The 19,753-nt window shown below is 58.3% G+C and overlaps 1 protein-coding gene across 6 annotated transcripts; it reads right to left on the reverse strand.

Annotated features, from left to right (window-relative positions):
- Positions 1-19,076, reverse strand: UNC13D (unc-13 homolog D). Of its 6 annotated transcripts, XM_010387570.2 has the most exons (33): positions 18,581-18,697; positions 17,841-17,876; positions 17,515-17,622; positions 17,370-17,429; positions 17,213-17,279; positions 16,790-16,970; positions 15,324-15,368; positions 15,129-15,197; positions 14,874-14,943; positions 14,594-14,698; positions 14,387-14,479; positions 14,208-14,311; positions 11,166-11,283; positions 10,936-11,060; positions 10,701-10,791; positions 10,562-10,618; positions 10,372-10,469; positions 10,215-10,266; positions 10,007-10,137; positions 9,790-9,910; positions 9,302-9,445; positions 9,008-9,106; positions 8,714-8,920; positions 8,464-8,532; positions 7,384-7,463; positions 4,313-4,418; positions 4,168-4,239; positions 3,636-3,719; positions 3,420-3,540; positions 3,085-3,208; positions 1,835-2,031; positions 704-833; positions 1-219 (listed from the first exon to the last, which is right to left on the reverse strand). In XM_010387570.2, exons 1-32 carry the CDS (start codon positions 18,695-18,697, stop codon positions 712-714), a joined length of 3,273 nt encoding a protein of 1,090 aa, XP_010385872.1. In that variant the 3' UTR covers positions 1-219; positions 704-711. The 6 variants fall into 6 exon arrangements, 4 of the variants coding, with proteins under 4 accessions (XP_010385872.1, XP_010385871.1, XP_010385873.1 ...); XM_010387569.2 differs by having other exon boundaries at positions 1-833; positions 18,581-19,076; XM_010387571.2 differs by lacking the exon at positions 18,581-18,697 and adding an exon at positions 18,022-18,162 and having other exon boundaries at positions 1-833.
- Between the last annotated feature and the right edge of the window lie 677 nt (positions 19,077-19,753).

Genomic DNA, 19,753 nt, shown 5'->3' on the forward strand with positions numbered 1-19,753 from the left:
TTTTAAGAGGACAAAGGATTGTTTTTTTTATTTTTTTTGCTAAGAAAGTTTCTAGGTGGCAGGTGCTTTCTGGGGAGGAGGCATGCGCAGCAGACACGGCGGCCCGACTGTCCTTTCTCTTCCATCCGTCCGTGCTCGCCCCGCCACCTGCCACCTCTTGCTCCCTCAGAGCCAGAAGGTTCTTGGCTCCAGGCCTCCTGGCCTGGATGCTGGCAGCCCCTGGGGAGAGGACCCAGGCTCCCTCTAGTAATGGCCACCACCCTCCCCTCAGGGCAGCTGGAGCCTCCTCTTTGGCAGGGTCCCCCTCCCTTCCCCAGGAGACTGCACCTGTAGCCCTGGTTCCAGTGAACCTGGCCCCCACCCCAGTGGCTGGAACAGGAAGGCCAGGAGGCAGATGGGCCGATCCCCTGCCCACCAGAGCAGCTTTTCCGAAAGGGGGGCAGGGGCAGGGTTTGCTCCCCCTGGTGCTGGGGTGTGGTGGAGACATTGCAGCCAGGGCTGGAGGCAGGCGGGTGGGAGTAGAGATGTCGCTGCTGAGCCCCCATCACCGTGGAAGACGGGGGTCTGCACTCTGGACGCTCCGCATGCTGGGGCGTCCCCAGGTGTCAGGCCAGGCTGGAAGGCCATGCTGTGACGGGGAAGCCCCAGACCCTACAGGAAAGCCCTTGCAGGTCCCCACCAGGGACCCAGCCCCACCGCAAACCTCTACGGCTACGGTGCAGGCCGCAAGGCATGTTGGGAGGCCTGCTTGGCCCGGTGCCGCCGCAGCCTCACGAAGACCTGCGCCTCTCGGTCACCCTTCCGGCCCGCCAGCAGCTGTAGGATTGGGTCCCCTGCGGAGAGAGGGGTTTGGGGGTCAGATGCTGGGGGGAGAGGCAGTGCCTGGTGGTGGCAGGGAAGAGTGGGGGGCGGGGCACAACACTGCCCTATCCCCCCGACCACCTGGAAGGAAACCAGTGACAGACCCTCGCCAGCCCAGCTCAGGAGGTGGTCTGACAGACGCATCCGGTCGCGTAACAGACAGAGTGCTGCTGGGACACTGACCCGACTGCAGCGAGGGGCTGAGACGTGCCTAAGGTTTGGCTATTACCTTTTTTTTTTTTTTTTTGAGACAGAGTCTCGCTTTGTCGCCCAGGCTGGAGTGCAGTGGCCAGATCTCAGCTCATTCCAAGCTCCGCCTGCTGGGTTTATGCCATTCTCCTGCCTCAGCCTCCCGAGTAGCTGGGACTACAGGCGCCCGACACCTCGCCCGGCTAGTTTTTTGTATTTTTTAGTAGAGACGGGGTTTCACTGTGTTAGCCAGGATGGTCTCGATCTCCTGACCTCGTGATCTGCCCATCTTGGCCTCCCAAAGTGCTGGGATTACAGGCTTGAGCCACCGCGCCCAGGCCTGCTATTACGACCTTTTCATGTGAGAACCTAAAGCTAGCAAGTTAACCTCTTCATGCCTCGGTTTACTCATCTGTAAAAGAGTGCTAATATCTGCTTCGTTGGCTGGCATGCATAAAGTGCTTAGCACTTGCTCATTAGTGCACAAGCACCAGACCGTTGCTGGAATCAAAAATGCTCTGCAGGGATGTGGCCACGCTGAGTGAGATCCAGGCCCTTCTCCCCAGTTAAACTTCTTGGTGACTCCCCCATGCAGGAAGAGTCACGTTACACTTAGCTTAAAGTTCACTGGTCTGTTGATTAGACTGAGAGATGGGCCATGGTTGTCCCACTGGCTCCCACCTCCAGGGAAGCTGTTCTCTGACCCGGTGTCACCTCTCTGGGGGCCCTGCCTGAGCTTTACAGGCTCCCGTCCTGTACCACCCTGCCCTGGGCTCAGGCCTACCGTTGGGTGCGGGGTACGTGAGGGGCAGGCGGGTCTGAGGCACGTCACCAGGCTCCTCAGAGCCACTCAGCCCGGGCACCTCACACAGCGGCAGGAAGGCCTCGCCTTCCAGGTCGTCAGCCCCCAGCGTGTCGTGGTCCAGCACGGTGAGCAGGAGGCATGCCCCAGCCTTGCGGCACGGCTCGGCAGGCACCAGGCTGTGGGGAGAGTCAGGGCTCTGCTGCCAGCCCCAGCACGGCCACCCCCAGCACTGACACATAGGTTCACCCACTTGGTGTTGGGAACCAGCCAGGGTTAGAACTGCAAAGCCAGCTCTCAGCCTGGTACCTCTTGGCCATGTGTGCAATGCCTGTGAGCTGATGCTTTAAACCAGGGGTCCTGTGTTCCCTGCTCACCTGTCCTGAGGAACTGGGAGCAGGTTACTGAGAACCTCAGAGACAGGACCCTTCTCCCTGGAAGTCCCTAAGTTCAACATGTGGGAGTCCACCCCTCCCCCCAGGGGAAGCAAGCTTTTTTTTTTTTTTGAGATAGAGTCTTGCTCTGTCACCCAGGCTGGAGTGCAGTGGCGTGATCTTGACTCACCACAACCTCCGCCTCCCAGGTTCAAGTGTTCTCCTGCCTCAGCCTCCCGAGTAGCTGGGACTGCAGGCACATCCCACCACACCCAGCTAATTTTTTGTATTTTTAGTAGAGACAGGGTTTCACCGTGTTAGCCAGGATGGTCTCAATCTCCTGACCTTGTGATCTACCCGCCTGGGCCTCCCAAAGTGCTGGGATTACAGGCGTGAGCCACCATACCCGGCCCTCTTTTTTTTTTTTTTTTTTTTTGGAAATGGAATCTCACTCTGTTGCCCAGGCTGGAGTGCAGTGGCACCATCTCAGCAGCCTCTGCCTCCTGGGTTAAGCAATTCTCCTGTCTCAGCCTCCTGAGTAGCTCAGATTACAGGTGCCCACCATCACACCTGGCTAATTTTGTATTTTTAGTAGAGATGGGGTTTCACCATGTTGGCCAGGCTGGTCTTGAACTTCTGACCTCAAGTGATCCACCCACCTCAGCCTCCCAAAGTGCTGGCATTACAAGTGTGAGCCACCGCGTCCAGCTGCACTCTTGTCCCAGGTGCCCCATCCCTTGGGCCCAAATGTGGCCATCTCAGGGGAGCCCCTTGGCCCCAGCCAGGAGGAGCAGGCCTGAGGGAGCCCACCTGGGGGAAATGAGGCGGGGGATTGGGAGAAGAACGGGACCCACTCACAATTCAAAGGTCTCATCAAACAGTGGATGAAGGTCCTTCTTGTGCTTCTGGGTCTCCCGGGCAGCCAGCTCAGGGAACTCATGCCTGGGCTCCAAGGTCAGCTGGACAAAGGGGTCGCTGGAGCCTGGCAAGTGGCAGGAGCGTGTGCATTAGTTGAGGGTCTCCCAGGTACCCCACCCCCGCAGCTATGCTCTGCTCAGCAGCACTGACCCCTCCTGGTAACTGGAGGAAATGCACCCAGAGCTCCTGCAGGGTGAGCAGAGCCCCAAGGGTCGCTGAGACAGGAGGGCCAGGACGGGACCACAGGGAGTGGCCAAAGGGCAGCCTCCACTCACCGTTGGAGTCCAGGGGCAGCAGGCTGGAGGCGCTGAGCAGCTCCACACGCAGCTTCTGCTCAGAGGCGCGGTAGCAGGCCTTGACTGTCACAGCCCCCAGCTCCTCAGAGGTGGTTTCTGCCTGGGGTGGGGAGCAGGGGCAGGGTCAGCAGGGACACAGCGGGAGCGAGGTGCTCCAGAGGCTGCAGAGGGCACAGCACGAGGGAGGGACCTCACCTGCTGCTGGATGCGGCTACAGAAGTACTTCCGGATGAGCTCCCGGCTGGAGGCTGCCTGCAGCTCCAGGTCGCTCTGCAGAGCCTGGGAACACATACAGCTGAGAATCCAAATGGACCGCATGCCCAACCATAGCCAGGGCCTGCCCTCCAGGAGCTCGCGGTCAAGGGTAAGACGCCCGTTTGAAATGGAAAGTATTGGGTCATGGGGCCACGGGCAGGAGCCACCCTCAGGCCAGGCAGACAGCAGGAGAGGCACAGACAGGGCTGGCTTCACGGGTGTGCTTCCCCGACCCCACCACCCCTGTGCAGGCACACAGGGCCCCTTAGGAGCTTAGTGCTTAGGAGGACCCAGGCTTGGTTTCAAGTTCTGTCGTCACCATTTTAAAATTTGAATAACTTTTGAATAAGGGGCCCAGCTTTTCATTTTGTACTGGGCCCCATAAATTATGTAGCTGGCCCTGGACATAGGTGAGTTGCCAAAAGGCAGGCTCCCCAGACCTCCTGCGGGGAAGCTCCCCCAAAGCTCCTACCTGGAAGGTGGCAGTGTGCAGAGCCTCGGGCGGCAGGCCACAGCCCTCAGCGTGGAAGCAGATCTCCAAGTTCTGAGGGAGATATCAGAGTTGACCCCAGGCACCCTCCCACCAGGGTTATCATTGCTGTGACCAGTTCTGTTACCTGCAGGGCAATCTTCAGCCTGTTGGAAGCCAGGGTCGAGCTGCGTTGGGAGGCGGCCACCTCTACCAGCACTGTGAGCGTGTGGGTCCAGAGCAGGGTCAGGAGGCTGGGGCGGGGGCCGGAGGGATGTGGACACAGCACAGCAGGGCAGTGGTGGAGGAGGAAGCAAAGAGGCTCTTGAGAAAGGGGAGGCCTCAGGGACCCAGCCACACCCCAGCTCCTCGCACCCCAGGTGAGGGTGGGGAGAGGGCGGGTACAGGACCAGGAAGGGGCAGGTGGGGTCAGTCCTATCCAACACACCTCTCAACCTCAGTGAAGAACCCTCCACAGCAGGCTAATGGAACCCACAAACAAGGCTGGAGACAGGGAGGAGGCCAGGCCCCCAGTGACAGAACTTGATTTAAGACAGGAGCAGGCCGGGCGCGGTAGCTCATGCCTGTAATCCCAGCACTTTGGGAGGTCAAGGCAGGTAGATCAGGAGATCAAGAGATTGAGACCATGCTGGCCAACATAGCGAAACCCCGTCTCTACTAAAAATACAAAAATTAGCTGGGCGTGGTGGCACGTGCCCCTGTAGTCCCAGCTACTTGGGAGGCTGAGGCAGAAGAATCGCTTGAACCCGGGAGGCGGAGGTTGCAGTGAGCCAAGATTGCACCACTGCACTCCGGCCTGGCAACAGAGCGAGACTCCAGCTCAAAAAAAAAAAAAAAAAAAATTAGCCAGGCATAATGGCATGCACCTGCAGCGCCAGCTACTCAGCAGCCTGAGGTGGGAGGGATCGCTTGAGCCCACGAAGATGAGGCTACAGTGAGCCGAGATCACGCCACTGCACTCCAGCCTAAGTAACAAGAATGAGATGCTGTCTCAAAAAAAAAAAAAAGCAGGCTGGGCGCGGTGTCTCACGCCTGTAATCCCAGCACTTTGGGAGGCTGAGGCGGGTGGATCACTGAGGTCGGGAGTTGGAGACCAGCCTGACCAACATGGAGAAACTCCATCTCTACTAAAAATACAAAATTAGCCGGGCATGGTGGCGCGTGCCTGTAGTCCCAGCTACTCGGGAGGCTGAGGCAGGAGAATCACTTGAACTGGGAGGTGGAGGTTGCGGTGAGCCCAGATCATGCATGCCATTGCACTCTAGTCTGGGCAGTAAGAGCGAAACTCCATCTCAAAAAAAAAAAAAAAAAAAAAAAAAAAATAGCATGGCCAGGCGCAGTGGCTCACACCTATAATCCCAGCACTTTGGGAAGCCCGAGATGGGGTGATCACCTGAGATGAGGAACGAGAGACTCTGTCCCCCCGCCAAAAAAGTAGGTAATTAATTAATTTGTGCAACACATTTAAGTGCCCATTATGTACCAGGCACTGTTCTTTCCAAAGTCTTTTTCAGATAGGGTCTCACTCTGTCACCCAGGCTGAGTACAGCAGTGCCATCACGGCTCACTGCAGCTTCCACCTTCTGCGTTCAAGGGATTCTCTCCACCTTCTGCGTTCAAGGGATCCTCCCAACTCAACCTCCCAGGTAGCTGGACTACAGGTGGACGCCACCATGCCTGGCTAATTTGTGTGTGTGTGTGTGTGTGTGTGTGTGTGTGTGTGTGTATATACACACACACATATATACACACACACACAAATAAATATAAATATAAATATATAGATATAGATATTTTTTTTGGTATAATTTTGTAGAGACTGGGTTTTGCCATGTTGCCCACGCTGGTCTTGAACCCCTGGGCTCAAGTGATCCACTCACCTTGGCTTCCCAAAGTGCTGGGATTACAGGCATGAGCCACCATGCCTGGTGGTGTTCTAAAGGCTCTTGAGACAGCACTGAGCAAAACTTCCCTCTTGGTGGATGTTTAACTCTGGTTTATGTGAAAAATATGGTCTAAGATCAAGTCCAGCAGAGCTTAAAGGTGAAAAAAGTAAATAAAATGTTAAAAATAGTCTGGGCGTGGTGGCTCACGCCTGTAATCCCAGCACTTTGGGAGGCCAAGGCGGGTTGATCATGAAGTCAGGAGTTCGAGACCAGCCTGACCAACATGGAGAAACCCCGTCGCTCCTAAAAATACAAAATTAGCTGGGCGTGGTGGCACAAGCCTGTAGTCCCAGCTACTTGGGAGGCTGAGGCAGGGAATCACTTGAACCCGGTGGCGGAGGTTGCAGTGAGCTGAGATGGCGCCACTGCACTCCAGCCTGGCGACAGAGCAAGACTCTATCTCAAAAAAATAAAAAATATATATACATGGTTTAAGAAATAAAAACGGCTGGGCTCCGAGGGGCCCTGACTATACCTGTGGGGGTAGAACAGAACTCTAGGAGGGCAGGCAGCCTCTTCAAGCGCCCAGATTCCACAGGGAGGTGGGCACTGTCATCGTCATCGTCACTACAGCTAATAGTCACTGACCACTTCCTTTGTACCGACATCACGCTCAGCACCTCACATGACCCATTTAATCCTCAGCAGAAGCCAGAACTATTTTCCTCTGCACCAGGAACTTGCCCAAGGCTGCTAAGCAGTGATGAAGCTGGAGTCTGAACCCAGGTGGTCCAGAGCCCACGTGCTGGACTCCACTGCCTGTTGCCTGGCATCCTGGGTCCCTGCTCTAAGACCCCCTAACTAGAAGTTCTCCTTGCACCGTGGGTGGGGAACACCTGTAACCTAATGGGGGCAGAGGAGCAGTCAGGGAGGCCCTGAAGACAGGCCTGGGACTAAAGGAGAAAGGACAGGCAGATTTTGGCTCAGCCTAAGGAAGAACTCAAAGCACTCAGAGTTAGGCAGCAGGAAATGGGGAGGCCTGCAAAGTGGCAAGCTCCCTGTCCCTGCAGCGAGCATCAGCAGAGCTTGACCACCCTGTAAGGGAGGTCACCAAAGGGATTCACCTCCACCCCTCAGAACCCATGCTGAGGCCCAGGAAGGAGGGGCCGTGGGAGGAGAGGGGGAGGTGGGGAGCATGCCCAGGGCAGGGGCTGCTACACCCCTCAGAACGGATGCTGGGGCCCAGGAAGGAGGGGCCGTGGGAGGAGAGGGGGAGGTGGTGAGCACGCCCAGGGCAGGGGCTGCTACAGACCTGCTGAAGTTCTCCTGTACCAAGTTGGTGTTCATGTAGCAAAGCTCCACTTCCAGGAACTTCATCAGGGGCAGAATGGCCTGGGGAGGGAGAAGGGGAGCAGGTGTGGCTCCAGCTCATGTTGCCCCCACCCCCATCCCCTTCCCCTGACCTGGAGGGAGGAAACAGGGCCGGGAACGTCTCTGTGAGAGCAGTTTGTAGTGTCTGTAAGAGGCCGGACTGCCCACCTCTCTGCCTTCCCCTCTTCATTGCTTAGCCTGTCCCAGCCACACTGGCCGCCTCTACAGCCCTGGAACCTTCCAGGCATGGTCCTGCCTCAGGGTCTCTGCCCTTGCCTGGAATGCTCTTCCACTAGAACTTCTCATGGCTCCTCCCCTTGCTTCCCGTAGGTCTTCACTCAGTTGTCACAGCCTTCCCTGGTCACCATCTAAAAATACAACCCTCTGACCCTTCCCACCCCCTTCTCTGTCTTTTCTCTGTAGCATTTATCATTATCTAGCACACTGCATGTGTGTGCGCACATACACGTCTGTGCATAGAGTTAATAGCTATAACGATCACTGGAGTTATGGACAGCTCTTCTCTCACCTCCACTACTAGAATGTCAGCTCCAAGAAAGCAGGTATTTTGTCATATTGTTCATTGACCTATCCCCAGTGCTTAAATCAATGCATAGGACAAAGTGGGCACCTGATAAATAGTTGATGAATGAATGAAAATCCTTCCACCCAGCAGTCGAAGGTGTGCGTCATGATATGCCCCCACTTACAGGCCAGCTGGCTTGTGTGAACAGGACAGCAAAGCTAGGAGGCAGCTGAGAAGGATGTGTACCCTGGCCTGTCGGGCTGCAAAGCCTAAGCCCTCCCCAGCTGCAGCCCCCTCACTGACTGTCAGTGCTGGGACAGCCGGTGGAGTGACCCAACCCAGTCCTGTGAGCATCCCAGGAGGAAACTGAGGCCCAGGGAGAGAACATGCCTTGCCTGGTCTGGGGGACTTGTCTTTGACACCAAGGCCTTCAGTGACCCCAGATCTACAGAGCTGGCAGGGCGGTGAAGGCCAGCAGGCAGAAGGGCCACTTACATCCTCAGGCAGGACGGACTCCCTGACACCCACCAGTTTCTGGATGTGCTTGGCGATGCCCACCTCCAACTGGAGACACAAAACGGAAGAAGGAGGGAGGTCAGGGCATGAGTTGGGGATGGGAGAGTTCCTTAGTGCCTGAGTTTAGACGCAGGAAGGGGTCAGGGCTGGACATGGGCCCAGGTCCTGCTGGAACCAGGCAGGCTGAGGACGGGAGGGGATGGGGTGACTGTGCGGTCGGACAAGGTACCTGCTCGGCCAGGGTTCGGACGCCAGTGCGGATCTCATGGCCCAGCCCGGCCAGCGCGCTCTGCAGCTGGGCATGCAGCGTGTTCTGCAGCTGCCCCTGCTCCAGCACGGCCCCTACCCGCTGCTCCAGGGCCTCCCATGCCAGCTGGGTGGGCAACTTGCCGATCACCAGCCGCAGCTGCTCCATGTCATTCACCACCACACACAGCTGGGACAGAGATGCAAGAGCTTCCTGAACTGCATCCGGGCTGGTCCCCACACCCAGCCAGACTCCCAGCCCCAGCTCTGGCCTCACCATGTTGGCTGCCTGGCCTTGGTCCTTCTGACCTGAAGACAGCTCGCGGGCCCGGGCCTTTATAAGACTGCAGTACACCAGGGCCAGGCGACAGGTGTCCTAGGGTGGGGTTGGACAGAGGGAACTGATCCATGGGTGGGGCATCCAAGAAGGGCAGGTGGGAAGGGCATGGAAATTTCGGCGACTTGGGAGATATAGGACACAGGCCTTGGGAGACTGCCTGGGTGAGAGCTTGGGAGAAACGGTGGCTGGTATTCTAGAAAGAGGGGGAAGGACACGTGGAAGATGCCACACCTCCACAAACTTGACAGTAATCATGAAGGCCTCCTCTGGGTCTGGCCAGTCCAGCTGCCGGGCAGTGTGGCTGATCTGGGCAAAGCAGGTGGATAGATCCACCGCTGATGTGCTGTGCTTGGTCAGTTCACCCAGGGGTACCAGCTGGGGGAAGAAAGGAGGACTCAGGATACTGCCAAATCCACCGCCTTCCCTCCTTCCTTCATTCATAGAGCAGCTACTACCACCAGGCACAGAGCTGGGTAGGGAGCTTCACAAGAGACAAGCACAGCTCCGCCCAGACGCACAGCCTGCAGGATCTCAGGCGAAGTGAAGCCACAGGCCCAAGGATATCCAGAGGCAGCGTTTTGCACACAACTGGCCTCAAGTGCACCCAAAGGGACGTTCAGAGAGAGTTACCAGCTTTGACTACACTTTGGAGGTCCAGGCAGAACCCAAGCCTCACCCCCAAACCAGGGCCCGGTCCCCCACCCTGGCCACGCCCCCACCTCATCCATCTGCACAGCGCGCTGCACCCGCGCCAGGGCCACGTTGTATGTCTTCTGCAGCCAGGAGGGGATGGCCGGCTGGAACCAGCGGTGGAAATTATCCAGGGTCAGGACTCCATCCCTGGGGATTGCCGGGGCTCAGCGTCGGGAAGGCTGGGGCCTCGTCTACCCTCTTCTCCCCTGTGCCCCTGCGGCCCGCAATTGGCCTGCTGCCCACCTCTCTGAGGAGCTTGGACGCAGCTGGCAGAGCTCCTTGAGGCTGATGTAGAGCTGGAACAGACTCTCGCCCATCTCTGGGGACACTGCATCACCCACAGCCGTCGTGTGGTCCTGCACCCGCTTGGCCACCTGCAAAGGGAAGGTGTGGAGGGTGGGGTCCACAGCCCTGTCAGAGAGCATGGCCTAGAGACAGGGGAGGGACTCACCAGCCACTGCAGCTCCCGGAAAGCCATGGAGAAGAGGTGGATCTTGAGGGTACTGCAGAAAAGGCAGCAGGTGTCACCCAGTGCCATACACCATGATCCCTGTGGTTCCAGCTCTGAGCCAATGCCCCACTACCTCCCGACCTGGCTATCTGCTCACTTGTGGAAGATCTTGTCCCACGTGCGCTGGCACTGGTGCAGGTCGCCGATGACATCCTGTACCAGGCCCAGCAAGGCCTTGCCTGCCTCCAGGATGCCCTGCAGAGACAGAGGTGGGCTGGGCAGGGCTGCCAGAGGCAGGCACCACCCCCTGTGCCCCCCCCCACCCGCCCCCTTGCCCAGCCCCTCACCTGCACCATGGGCTGATGGTGCTGCTGCTTCAGGTGGAACCATTCAGTGGTGCCAGTCTGTTGACAAAGAGGCAGTGAGCAGGGAGGGATTGCCAGGCCCAGACACTGGTCTCCCCCATCCCCAGCATGAGTACCATACCTGCAGGGCCTCAGTCACCAGCTGGGGCAATGGGGCGGTGTTGGGGCACAGTTCTCCGAAGGCCTTCATCTTGCACATCTGTACCAGGACCCTGCAAGAAGGAAAGAGCTGTGTCCAAAGTGCTTGCTGCCCCACACAGCACTCACTCCTCCAACAGCCTTCTCCCACTCCTGCAGGCACCCCAGCTGCTCCCTCATCCCTTACCCCACCGAGGAAGGGGAGAGCAGTCACTGACCTGAGAAGAGACTGGAGCCGGGCTGGGGAGTCCGAGACAGAGAGGGGGAAGACAGAGCGGAACCTCCGAATGAGGGAGAGGCCGTAGGCCAGCAGGGAGCTGAATGAAGCGGCCAGCTCCTCCTGCTGCAGAGCCAGGAGATGCTTTAGGAGCCTGGACAGCTTCTGCTGCTCCCCTGCCCCTTCCCTGAGCCCTGCTTGCCCAGCACCCCTTGACCACTGCATGCCTACCTGTTCTGCCTTGAGCCGACCCTGGATCCACTGGTACTCAATGCTGGTGATGGGGTGCAGGAGGCAGCTGCTGGGAAACTCCAGGCTCTGGTAGAGGCGGCTGTAGGCCAGCCACTGCCTGCAGGGGACAGGAAGCCCTCAGCTGGGCAGGGAGGAGGGAGTCACCTTCCCCTGTTCACCTGGCCTCAGGTGGAGGGAATCATCTCCCTCCTCCAGGGCCCTGGTGGAGAATCATCCACCAGCACAGGCTGAAAACTAGTGTCTCAATAGGACACGCAGGATTTTTTTTTTTTTAGACGTAGTCTCACTCTGTCACCCAGGTTGGAGTGCAGTGGTGCAACCTCAGCTTACTGCAACCTATGCCTCCTAGGTTCAAGCGATTCTCCAGCCTCAGCCTCCCAAGTAGCTGGGACTACAGGCATGTACCACCATGCCCAGCTAAATTTTGTATTTTTAGTAGAGATGGGGTTTCACCATGTTGGCCAGGCTGGTCTTGAACACCTGACCTCAAGTGATCCACCTGCCTCGGCCTCCCAAAGTGCTGGGATTACAAGCGTGAGCCACTGTGACCAGCCAGGATATTTTGTTTGTTTCCATAGATGCTTTTCAAATTGCCCAGATTGAGATATTTGTGATTTTAAAACTTCAGGATTTCTTGCTGTTTTTGAAAAACTGCATCAGCAAGGTGCGGTGGCTCACACCTGTAATCGCAGCACTTTGGGAGGCCAACGAGGGCGGATCACCTGAGGTCAGGAGTTCGAGACCAGCCTGGCCAACATGGTGAAACCCCATCTCTACCAAAAATACGAAATTTAGCCAGGCGTGATGGTGGGCACCTGTAGTCCCAGCTACTTAGGAGGCTGAGACAGGAGAATCACTTGAACCCAGGAGTCAGAAGTTGCAGTAAGCTGAGACTGTGCCACGGCACTCCAGCCTGGGCAACAAGAGGGAAACTCCAGCTAAAAAAAAAAAAAAAGGCCGGGCGCGGTGGCTCAAGCCTGTAATCCCAGCACTTTGGGAGGCCGAGACGGGTGGATCACGAGGTCAGGAGATCGAGACCATCCTGGCTAACACCGTGAAACCCCGTCTCTACTAAAAAATACAAAAAACTAGCTGGGCGAGGTGGCGGGTGCCTGTAGTCCCAGCTACTCGGGAGGCTGAGGCAGGAGAATGGCGTAAACCCGGGAGGCGGAGCTTGCAGTGAGCTGAGATCCGGCCACTGCACTCCAGCCTGGGCGATAGAGTGAGACTCCGTCTCAAAAAAAAAAAAAAAAAAAAAAAAAAAAGAAAAGAAAAATAGGATCTAAGGACCTAAGCCTTCGTGCACATGTGGCAAGCATCAACGAGAACTTCCTTTCAGATGGTTTGGAGGGATGTCACACACAGAGGTCCAGTGGGAGGGCAGAGGATGGGGGAGAGGAGCAGCCTGGGGACAGGCCGAGGTCCCTATTGGACACTGCAGCCACTTGCATTACTGTGCTTGGGCCCTGCAGGCAAACCAGGTCCCTCCCCATCTGGTGCCTGCTCCAGTCTCCAGCCTCGCTGCCATTCCACGCTCGTCTACAGATCACCCACCTGCCTGAGGTCCTAGCAGTACACATGCTGACCCTGACCCAGAAATGCACTCCCCTGGGCTCCCTCTGCCTCCCACTCAGACTCCAAGTTGCAGCCCAGGCCTGAGGCAGTATCCTGCTCCTGTTCCTCCCCTGGCCAGCGCCTGGCTGTGTCTCATCTCTTTTTTTTTTTTTTTTTGAGACAGAGTCTCGTTGTGTCACCCAGGCTGGAGCGCAGTGGTGTGATCTCAGCTCACTGCAACCTCCACCTCCTGGGTTCAAGTGATTCTTGTGCCTCACCCTCCTGAGTAGCTGGGACTACAGATGTGCGCCATCACGTCTGACTAATTTTTGTATATTTTGTAGAGACGGGGTTTCACCATGCTGGCCAGGCTGGTCTCAAACTCCTGACTTCAAGTGATCTGTTCGCCTCAGCCTTCCAAAGTGCTGGGATTCCAGGTGCGAGCCACTGTGCCCGGCCGGCTGTGTCCCATCTCTGACCTTCTCACATGCACTGGAATGACTGTGACCCCCTGTGACCTCCCCAGCATTCCTAGGACTTGACATGAGCGGCCCTCAACATAGATCCTTATCAGAGCATAGTTTTGCTGAGTTGAAGGCTATGGTATTGGGAAACAGGGCTGGGGTTAGGGACGGGGTCCAAATTCAAATGCCCAGAAGAACTCAGGAGACGAAAGCAACTGAAGTGGGCCCAGTGGCAGCTGTGACGGGCAGAGGCAGACACATCACTGCTCTGGCCACTCAAAAAAGCAGCAAAATGGCTGGGCACAGTGGCTCATGCCTGTAATCCCAGCACTTTGGGAGGCCGAGGCAGGCAGATCACCTGAGGTCGGGAGTTCGAGACCAGCCTGACCAACATGGAGGAACTCTGTCTCTACTAAAAATGCAAAGTTAGCTGCGCGTGGTGGAGCACGCCTGTAATCCCAGCTACTCAAGAGGCTGAGGCAGGAGAATCACTTGAAACTGGAAGGCGGAGGTTGCAGTGAGCCAAGATCATGCCATTGCACTCCAGCCTGGGCAACAAGGATGAAATTCTGTTTCAAAAGAAAAAAAAGCAGCAAAATGATGGCCCTGAAGTTCTAACACTTGTGTTTCACGAGAAGCTGGAGATCTGGATGGTATGTGAAATCTCCAGATTGCTTTTTCTAATATTTTTTGGAAATGAGATCTCACTCTGTGGTCCAGGCAGGACTGTTGGTGTGATCATAGCTCACTGCAGCCTTGAACTCCTGGGCTCAGGTGATCCTCCTGCCTCAGCCTCCCAAAGTCCTGGGATTACAGGAGTGAGCTACCACATCAGCCAAATCTCTAGACTTTTTAAAGTTGGCAACTGATTCAAAACTTCAAACACACATTTTGGGCCAAAGGGAAGTCCGCTGAGAATTACACTTTGGGCTACCAGCTTGGAGGAGGGCAGGGGGCGTGGGGGGTTGTGGCTCAGGGGTTCTGCCCAGGGCTGTGCACTCACGCCATGGACTGGTGGAAGTCGGACAGGTCCTTCTGTGTGGCATGCAGAAAGAGGATGGTGGCAGCCTGGGGACTCAACGACCCATCCCAGGAGGTGCTGCCCGCCTGAGTGGAGCAGGTGGAGGAGTATCAGGACCTGAAGGGCAGCCCCGGCTGTGCCCAGCCCTGGGAGGGCAGTACCTGGTGCTGGGTGACCTCGTGGGACACGAGCTGCTGCAGAAGGTGGAGGTGCACCGTGTAGCTGGGCTGCGAGCGGCTGGCTGAGGTGGCTCTCTGCAATGAGGCCTCTGTGAGCAGACAGGGCCCCACGCCGGGTATAGCCAGGCCCCCAACCCAGCAGACCACCGCAGGAGCTGGGCACAGCCACTGGCCCAGGACCCGACCTACCCGCTTGTGGATGAGTTGGAACTGGAGGTGGCACTGGCCGCGGTCTGGGTAGGTCTCAGTGCGGGGTTCCAAGGGGTACCACTGATCCTCTCGGCAGTGCAGGTCCTGACAGGCGGGGATGCCCAGCCCATGAGTGTCAGAACCTCACAGAGGCAGGGGCAGTGGAGACAACAGGAGGTGGACTCCAGGCTCAGTTTGGTGAGGACATGGAGCCTCTCCCCAGAACCCCTCCCAACCCCCTCCCTCTGCCTCGCTCCTGGGCCCCTTTCCTCATCCTCACCTGCAGCCTCAGAACCACGTTCCCCAAAAAGTCATCCTGGCCTTTGTCCTTCCGGGCCTCCTTAAAGATCCTTCGTCAGGCAGGGTCCCAGGAGGGGGATGCAGCAAGCATCAGAAGGGATCAGGCTGGAATCTACCCCCCGCCGCAGCCACCTGGACCCCAAAGGAGTCTGCACCCCAGCATCCAGTGTGCATGTCGGGGGATGGAGGGCAGAAGGAGGCCCCACTCCTTCCCTGTGAGCCCTACAACGCGCACCTGCGAAGCCCATGCAGATCTGTGAGCTCCCCAAGCTTCTGTCGGACAGACTCCACAGTGTCCAGGTCCCTGGCAGGACAGAGGTTTGAGAAGGAAGCAGAGAGAGCGCCTAGGACCTCTTCCAGGAGGAGGTTCTGCCTCTCTCACCCCAGATACCTTCCCTTCCCATCCCTAGGTGCAGGCCAGGTCACTCACCACATGTCCAGATGAAAGCTCGCACTGGTGATGTCCTCAAACTCCCTATATGGAGAAAAGGGCGTGCTTGAGGTCCCTGGAGGGTGGATGCCCCCAGCCGAAGCCATAAGTGACCACAGCCCAGAGCCATGGAGTTGTAGCCTATCCCTGCCAAACTCCTCTCCTCATACCCGCATCACTGCCTTTTTTTTTTTTTTTTTTTTTTTTTTTTGAGATGGAGTCTAGTTCTGTCCCCAGGCTGGAGGAGGGCAGTGACAGGATCTCAGCTCACTGCAACCTCCGCCTCCCGGGTTCAAATGATTTTCCTGCCTGAGCCTTCCAAGTAGCTGGGATTACAGGTGCCCACCACCACGCCCAGCTAATTTTTGTAATTTTAGTAAAGACAGGGTTTCACTGTGTTGGCCAGGCTGGTCTTGAGCTTCTGACCTCGTGATCCGCCCGCCTAGGCCTCCCAAAGTGCTGGGATTACAAGCATGCCTTTTTTTTTTTTTTTTTTTTTTTTGAGACAGAGTCTTACTCTGTCACCGAGGCTGGAGTACAGTGGCACGATCTCGGCTCACCTCCACCTCCACCTCCCTGGTTCAAGCGATTCTCCTGCCTCAGCCTCCTACGCAGCTGGGATTACAGGCATATACCACCACGCCCAGCTAATTTTTGTACTTTTAGGAGAGCGGGGGGGTTTCACCGTGTTGGCCAGGCTGGTCTCGAACTTCTGACCTCAGGTGATCTACCTGCCTCAGCCTCCCCAAAGTGCTGGGATTACAGGCATGAGCCACTGCGCCTGGACCCCACTAATTTTTTGTTTTGAGACAGAGTCTTGCTCTGTCACCAGGTTGGATCTCAGCTCACTGCAACTTCTGCCTTCCAGGTTCAAGCAATTCCCCTGCCTCAGCCTCTCGAATAGCAGGGACTACAGGTGCCTGCTACCATGCCCAGCTAATTTTTTGTATTTTAGGAGAGACAGGGTTTCACCATGTTAGCCAGGATGGTCTCGATCTCCTGACCTCGTGATCTGCCTGCCTCGGCCTCCCAAAGTGCTGGGATTATAGGTGTGAGCCACCGCGCCCGGCCTTTTTTGTATTTTTAGTAGAAATGGGCTTTTGCCATGTTGGCCAGGCTGGTCTTGAACTCCTGGCCTCAAGTGCTCTGCCCACCTCAGCCTCCTTTGGCGTGAGCCACGGCACCTATCCCTGCCTCCTTTCAGGTATGGCTTCAGGCACCCCCAAATTCACTCACAAGGGCCCGACCCTCCTTGCCCCATCAGCACATGTGGCATTGATGTCGTTCTATCCCATCTGACCTACTGTCCATCTAACGTGCCTAGAGATGGACTTCTTCTCCAGTCTTTGTCCAGGGCCAAACCCCCTCCCCTGAGCCAGGACAACCTACTCATCTCAGTATCTGGGGGAGACCCTGCTACCCAGAGGAGACCTGGACAGAGTGGGGGCTGGAGTGCGGCCACGTACAGAATGAAGGTCTCGTCCCAGACGGGGTTGAGTGTCTGGGTGATGACCTGAGTGCGGTGGGTCTGCTCCTCGGGGATGGTGTGCCTCACCACAGCCTTCTGCCGATGCCGGGACCCGGGGCTGCCCCCCAGCACACCTACCCCCTGCTCAATGCCCAGCAGGCAGTAGGGGTCGCTGAACCCTGGAAAGGAGTGGGGAAGACGAGGCAGCCAGGGAATCGGCTGGGTCCTTGGGAGAGGCCCTCATCACCCTCGCCCGGGGCTGAGCCTCCTCCTGGGGAGAGGGAAGAGGACCAGCAGCATGGGAGCCAGCACTGCAGAGCTTCTAGGAGGTGGGTGCTCCCACTAAGAGTCCAGGGCCAGGCTGTGATGGGAGAGGAAGGAGCCAGGAAGAAGCCCCTCGGGGACCCCGCCCCGCGCTCACCACTGACATCTTTGCCCAGAATGCCCTTGGCCTGTTTCACTGTTGCCTTCAGACAAAATACTGGCTTCTGGAGGGACAGGAGGGACGGCCTGAGTCCCTGAGGGGGCTGGGCTTCCCAGGCCCCTCCTTGCGCAGGGTGGCCCCGGCCCCAGGTTACCTCGAGCTCCCTGACCCTCTGCAGCGCCTGCTGGTGCTCCTCGGGCTCCACGTGGAAGGCCTGGTGGGGAGGCAGGCGGGTGGGTGGCTGGGGGCACGAGACAGGGCAGCTGCAGGAAGGGGGTTGGGGTGGGGGCTGGGCTCACCTCCTGCAGGTACCGCAGCAGCTCAGAGGCCTCCGTCACATGGTTGGGTTCAGGCTGACCCAGGCGGTGCAGGACAGTGTAGAGTGCGTCCTCGTAGAGCAGGGCCCGCTGAGACACACGGGGTCACCTTGGGGACCCCACCAGCCACCCCTGGCACCAACACCTCTCGCTAAGGGCAGGACAAGGGGCGGCTTGTGCAGCGGAGGGAGTTGAGACCCAGGAGTCCCCTCCTCACCGCAAGTTGCTTGCTGCCATCAGCGTCGGCCAGCAGGAGGATGCACAGCCGCCCTCCCCACCTCTCTGCACCCCAACACTCTGACTCTTACCTGCTCAGGGGAGAAGTGGTGGGACGGAGGCTGGATCTGCAGAGCAAGGTGGAAAGGCAGAGTGTCCTGGGAGGCCCAGAGCAGGCTCAGATGGACAGGAACGGCTCCTCCAAAGCCTGAACCAGGCCAAGGGTATGGGGGCCCCAGCACCCGGGCCTCCAGCCCCACTGATGCCCCGCACCTGTTCCCCCAGCAGGCCTCCTGGAGGTCCATCCCCTGGCCCGCCGTGGCTGAGGTCCATGGGCGCCCAGCAACGCAAGCCCTCCACGCCCGTACCCCACCTCCCTTCCTTCCCCAGAGGAAACAGCTCTGCTTATCGGTGGCGGCTGCTCCTCACCCAGCAGCGGAAGTGAGGCTCAGCAGCGGAGGTGAGGGGGGTGCCACGCCGGCCTAGGGGTCTGCTGCTCCCCGAACAGCTCACCCCACAGCAGGGACACCCCCACCTAACGGAGTCTGCTCCTTTGGAGCTGGAGGAGCAGGGGATGGGGAGTCAGGCCCACCAGAGGTAGGGGTTCAGAGAGGCTCAGACCGCAGGGCCTGAGGCTCACAGTGGCCCAGAGTACACCTGGCAGCCCCTGCTCTGCTGGCCCAGGAGGCTCTCCCCAGGGTGGGGTAGACAGGGGAGGGTCCCTGGTCCCCAGTCCCAGCCTTCGAGAGGTGGGGCCAGATAGCAGGGCACCCACACCCGAGACCGCAGTGCTCCCCAAGGCCAGCTGTCTCCCCAGTGAGGTCACTCCTACCTCCGGGGCTGTTTGGGGCAGGGGGTCCTGTAGATCTCTGACTCTGCGGCGCCTTATCTTGATGGCCTGGCGCAAGAGGGGAGGGCGCTGCTGCAGATGGGAGAGGAGTGTCGCCATGGTGGCCTTCTCTGCCCTTCCCTGTCCGTTGGTGCTGGGTGAAGACAGCGAAGCCACAGGATTATGCAAAGAGCCTGGGGCTGCCACCCTCTGTCAGGGGAGGGCGTAGGGGAGGGTGGTAGGGGGGACGGAAGGGTGAGGGTTTCACCGCTTCGGAGAGGCAGTCTCCCAGGCCCCCTGCACCTTCCCCAGCCGGGATCCCTACAGGACCCTCCTCTGGCTGGAGCAGAAGGTGGACTCTGTGGGCAGGCCTGGCCCCGCCCCACCCTCCCACAGGGGCCCTAGGAAGGGGCCAATGCTCTCAGCAGGGGGCGGGGGGTCTAGAACAGGCAGGCAGCATCCTCCCCCATCCATGTGCTGTGCCCAGGCTTGGCAGGACCCTGAGGGAAGCTGACATGGGCCCCAGGGGGTTCTCGCCCCACTTCCTCAAGTGCATCCAGACGTGGGGTGGGGCTCAAGGTGAGGGCTCCCAAGAGGCGTCTCCCTGGAGGACAGCCAGTTGCTCAGCCTGCCTGGCCCCACAGGTGACATTCCATGGAGATGACGGGGCCAAGCTGTGCTCGGCAGGGACGGCCCTGTGCCCTTGTCCCCACCTTGGCGGTCAGGAGGGTGCTCTCTTCAAACGCCCTTGAAGGGGGCCTAGCCAAGTCCCAGAGAGCTCCGGGCCAGGATGGCCAGGAGAAGGCAGAGCGGCCGCTGCCCAATCTCTCCCGAGGACAGACTTGGCTCCGGGGGGACGGGAAAATGCACCTCAGCATGGGGCTTTCCCAGAACTCTGTGCCCAGTGCTGGGCTGGGGGACTCGGGGGCACGTGGGCCTGGCCACGGCCTTTGGCCATTTCCCACCCTCCTGTCCCTTCAAGTTCACAGCAGGGCACGTGATGTGGGTGGTGGTGAGCCAGCTCGGCTACCCCAGTGTCCCTGTCACAGGTCCCGACATGCTCCAGGGCTGACTCAGCCTCCCCTCTCCAGCAGCCAGGACTTGGGCCAGGGCTGCCATTCCTCAAGGAGCCAGCAGGGGACAAGGTGTTGACCCCAACCCCTCCCATCCAGGCTG

This window comes from Rhinopithecus roxellana, chromosome 19 (assembly GCF_007565055.1).
Source record: "Rhinopithecus roxellana isolate Shanxi Qingling chromosome 19, ASM756505v1, whole genome shotgun sequence".
Taxonomy (NCBI): Eukaryota; Metazoa; Chordata; class Mammalia; order Primates; family Cercopithecidae; genus Rhinopithecus; species Rhinopithecus roxellana.

Coding starts and splice junctions, on each gene's coding strand:
- UNC13D (XM_010387569.2), bottom strand. CDS start 18,697: ATGGCGACACTCCTCTCCCATCTGCAGCAGCGCCCTCCCCTCTTGCGC. Junction 15,198..15,323: donor AGCTTTCATCTGGACATGTG/GTGAGTGACCTG, acceptor CTGTCCTGCCAG/GGACCTGGACACTGTGGAGT. Junction 3,541..3,635: donor GTAGCCGCATCCAGCAGCAG/GTGAGGTCCCTC, acceptor TCCCCACCCCAG/GCAGAAACCACCTCTGAGGA.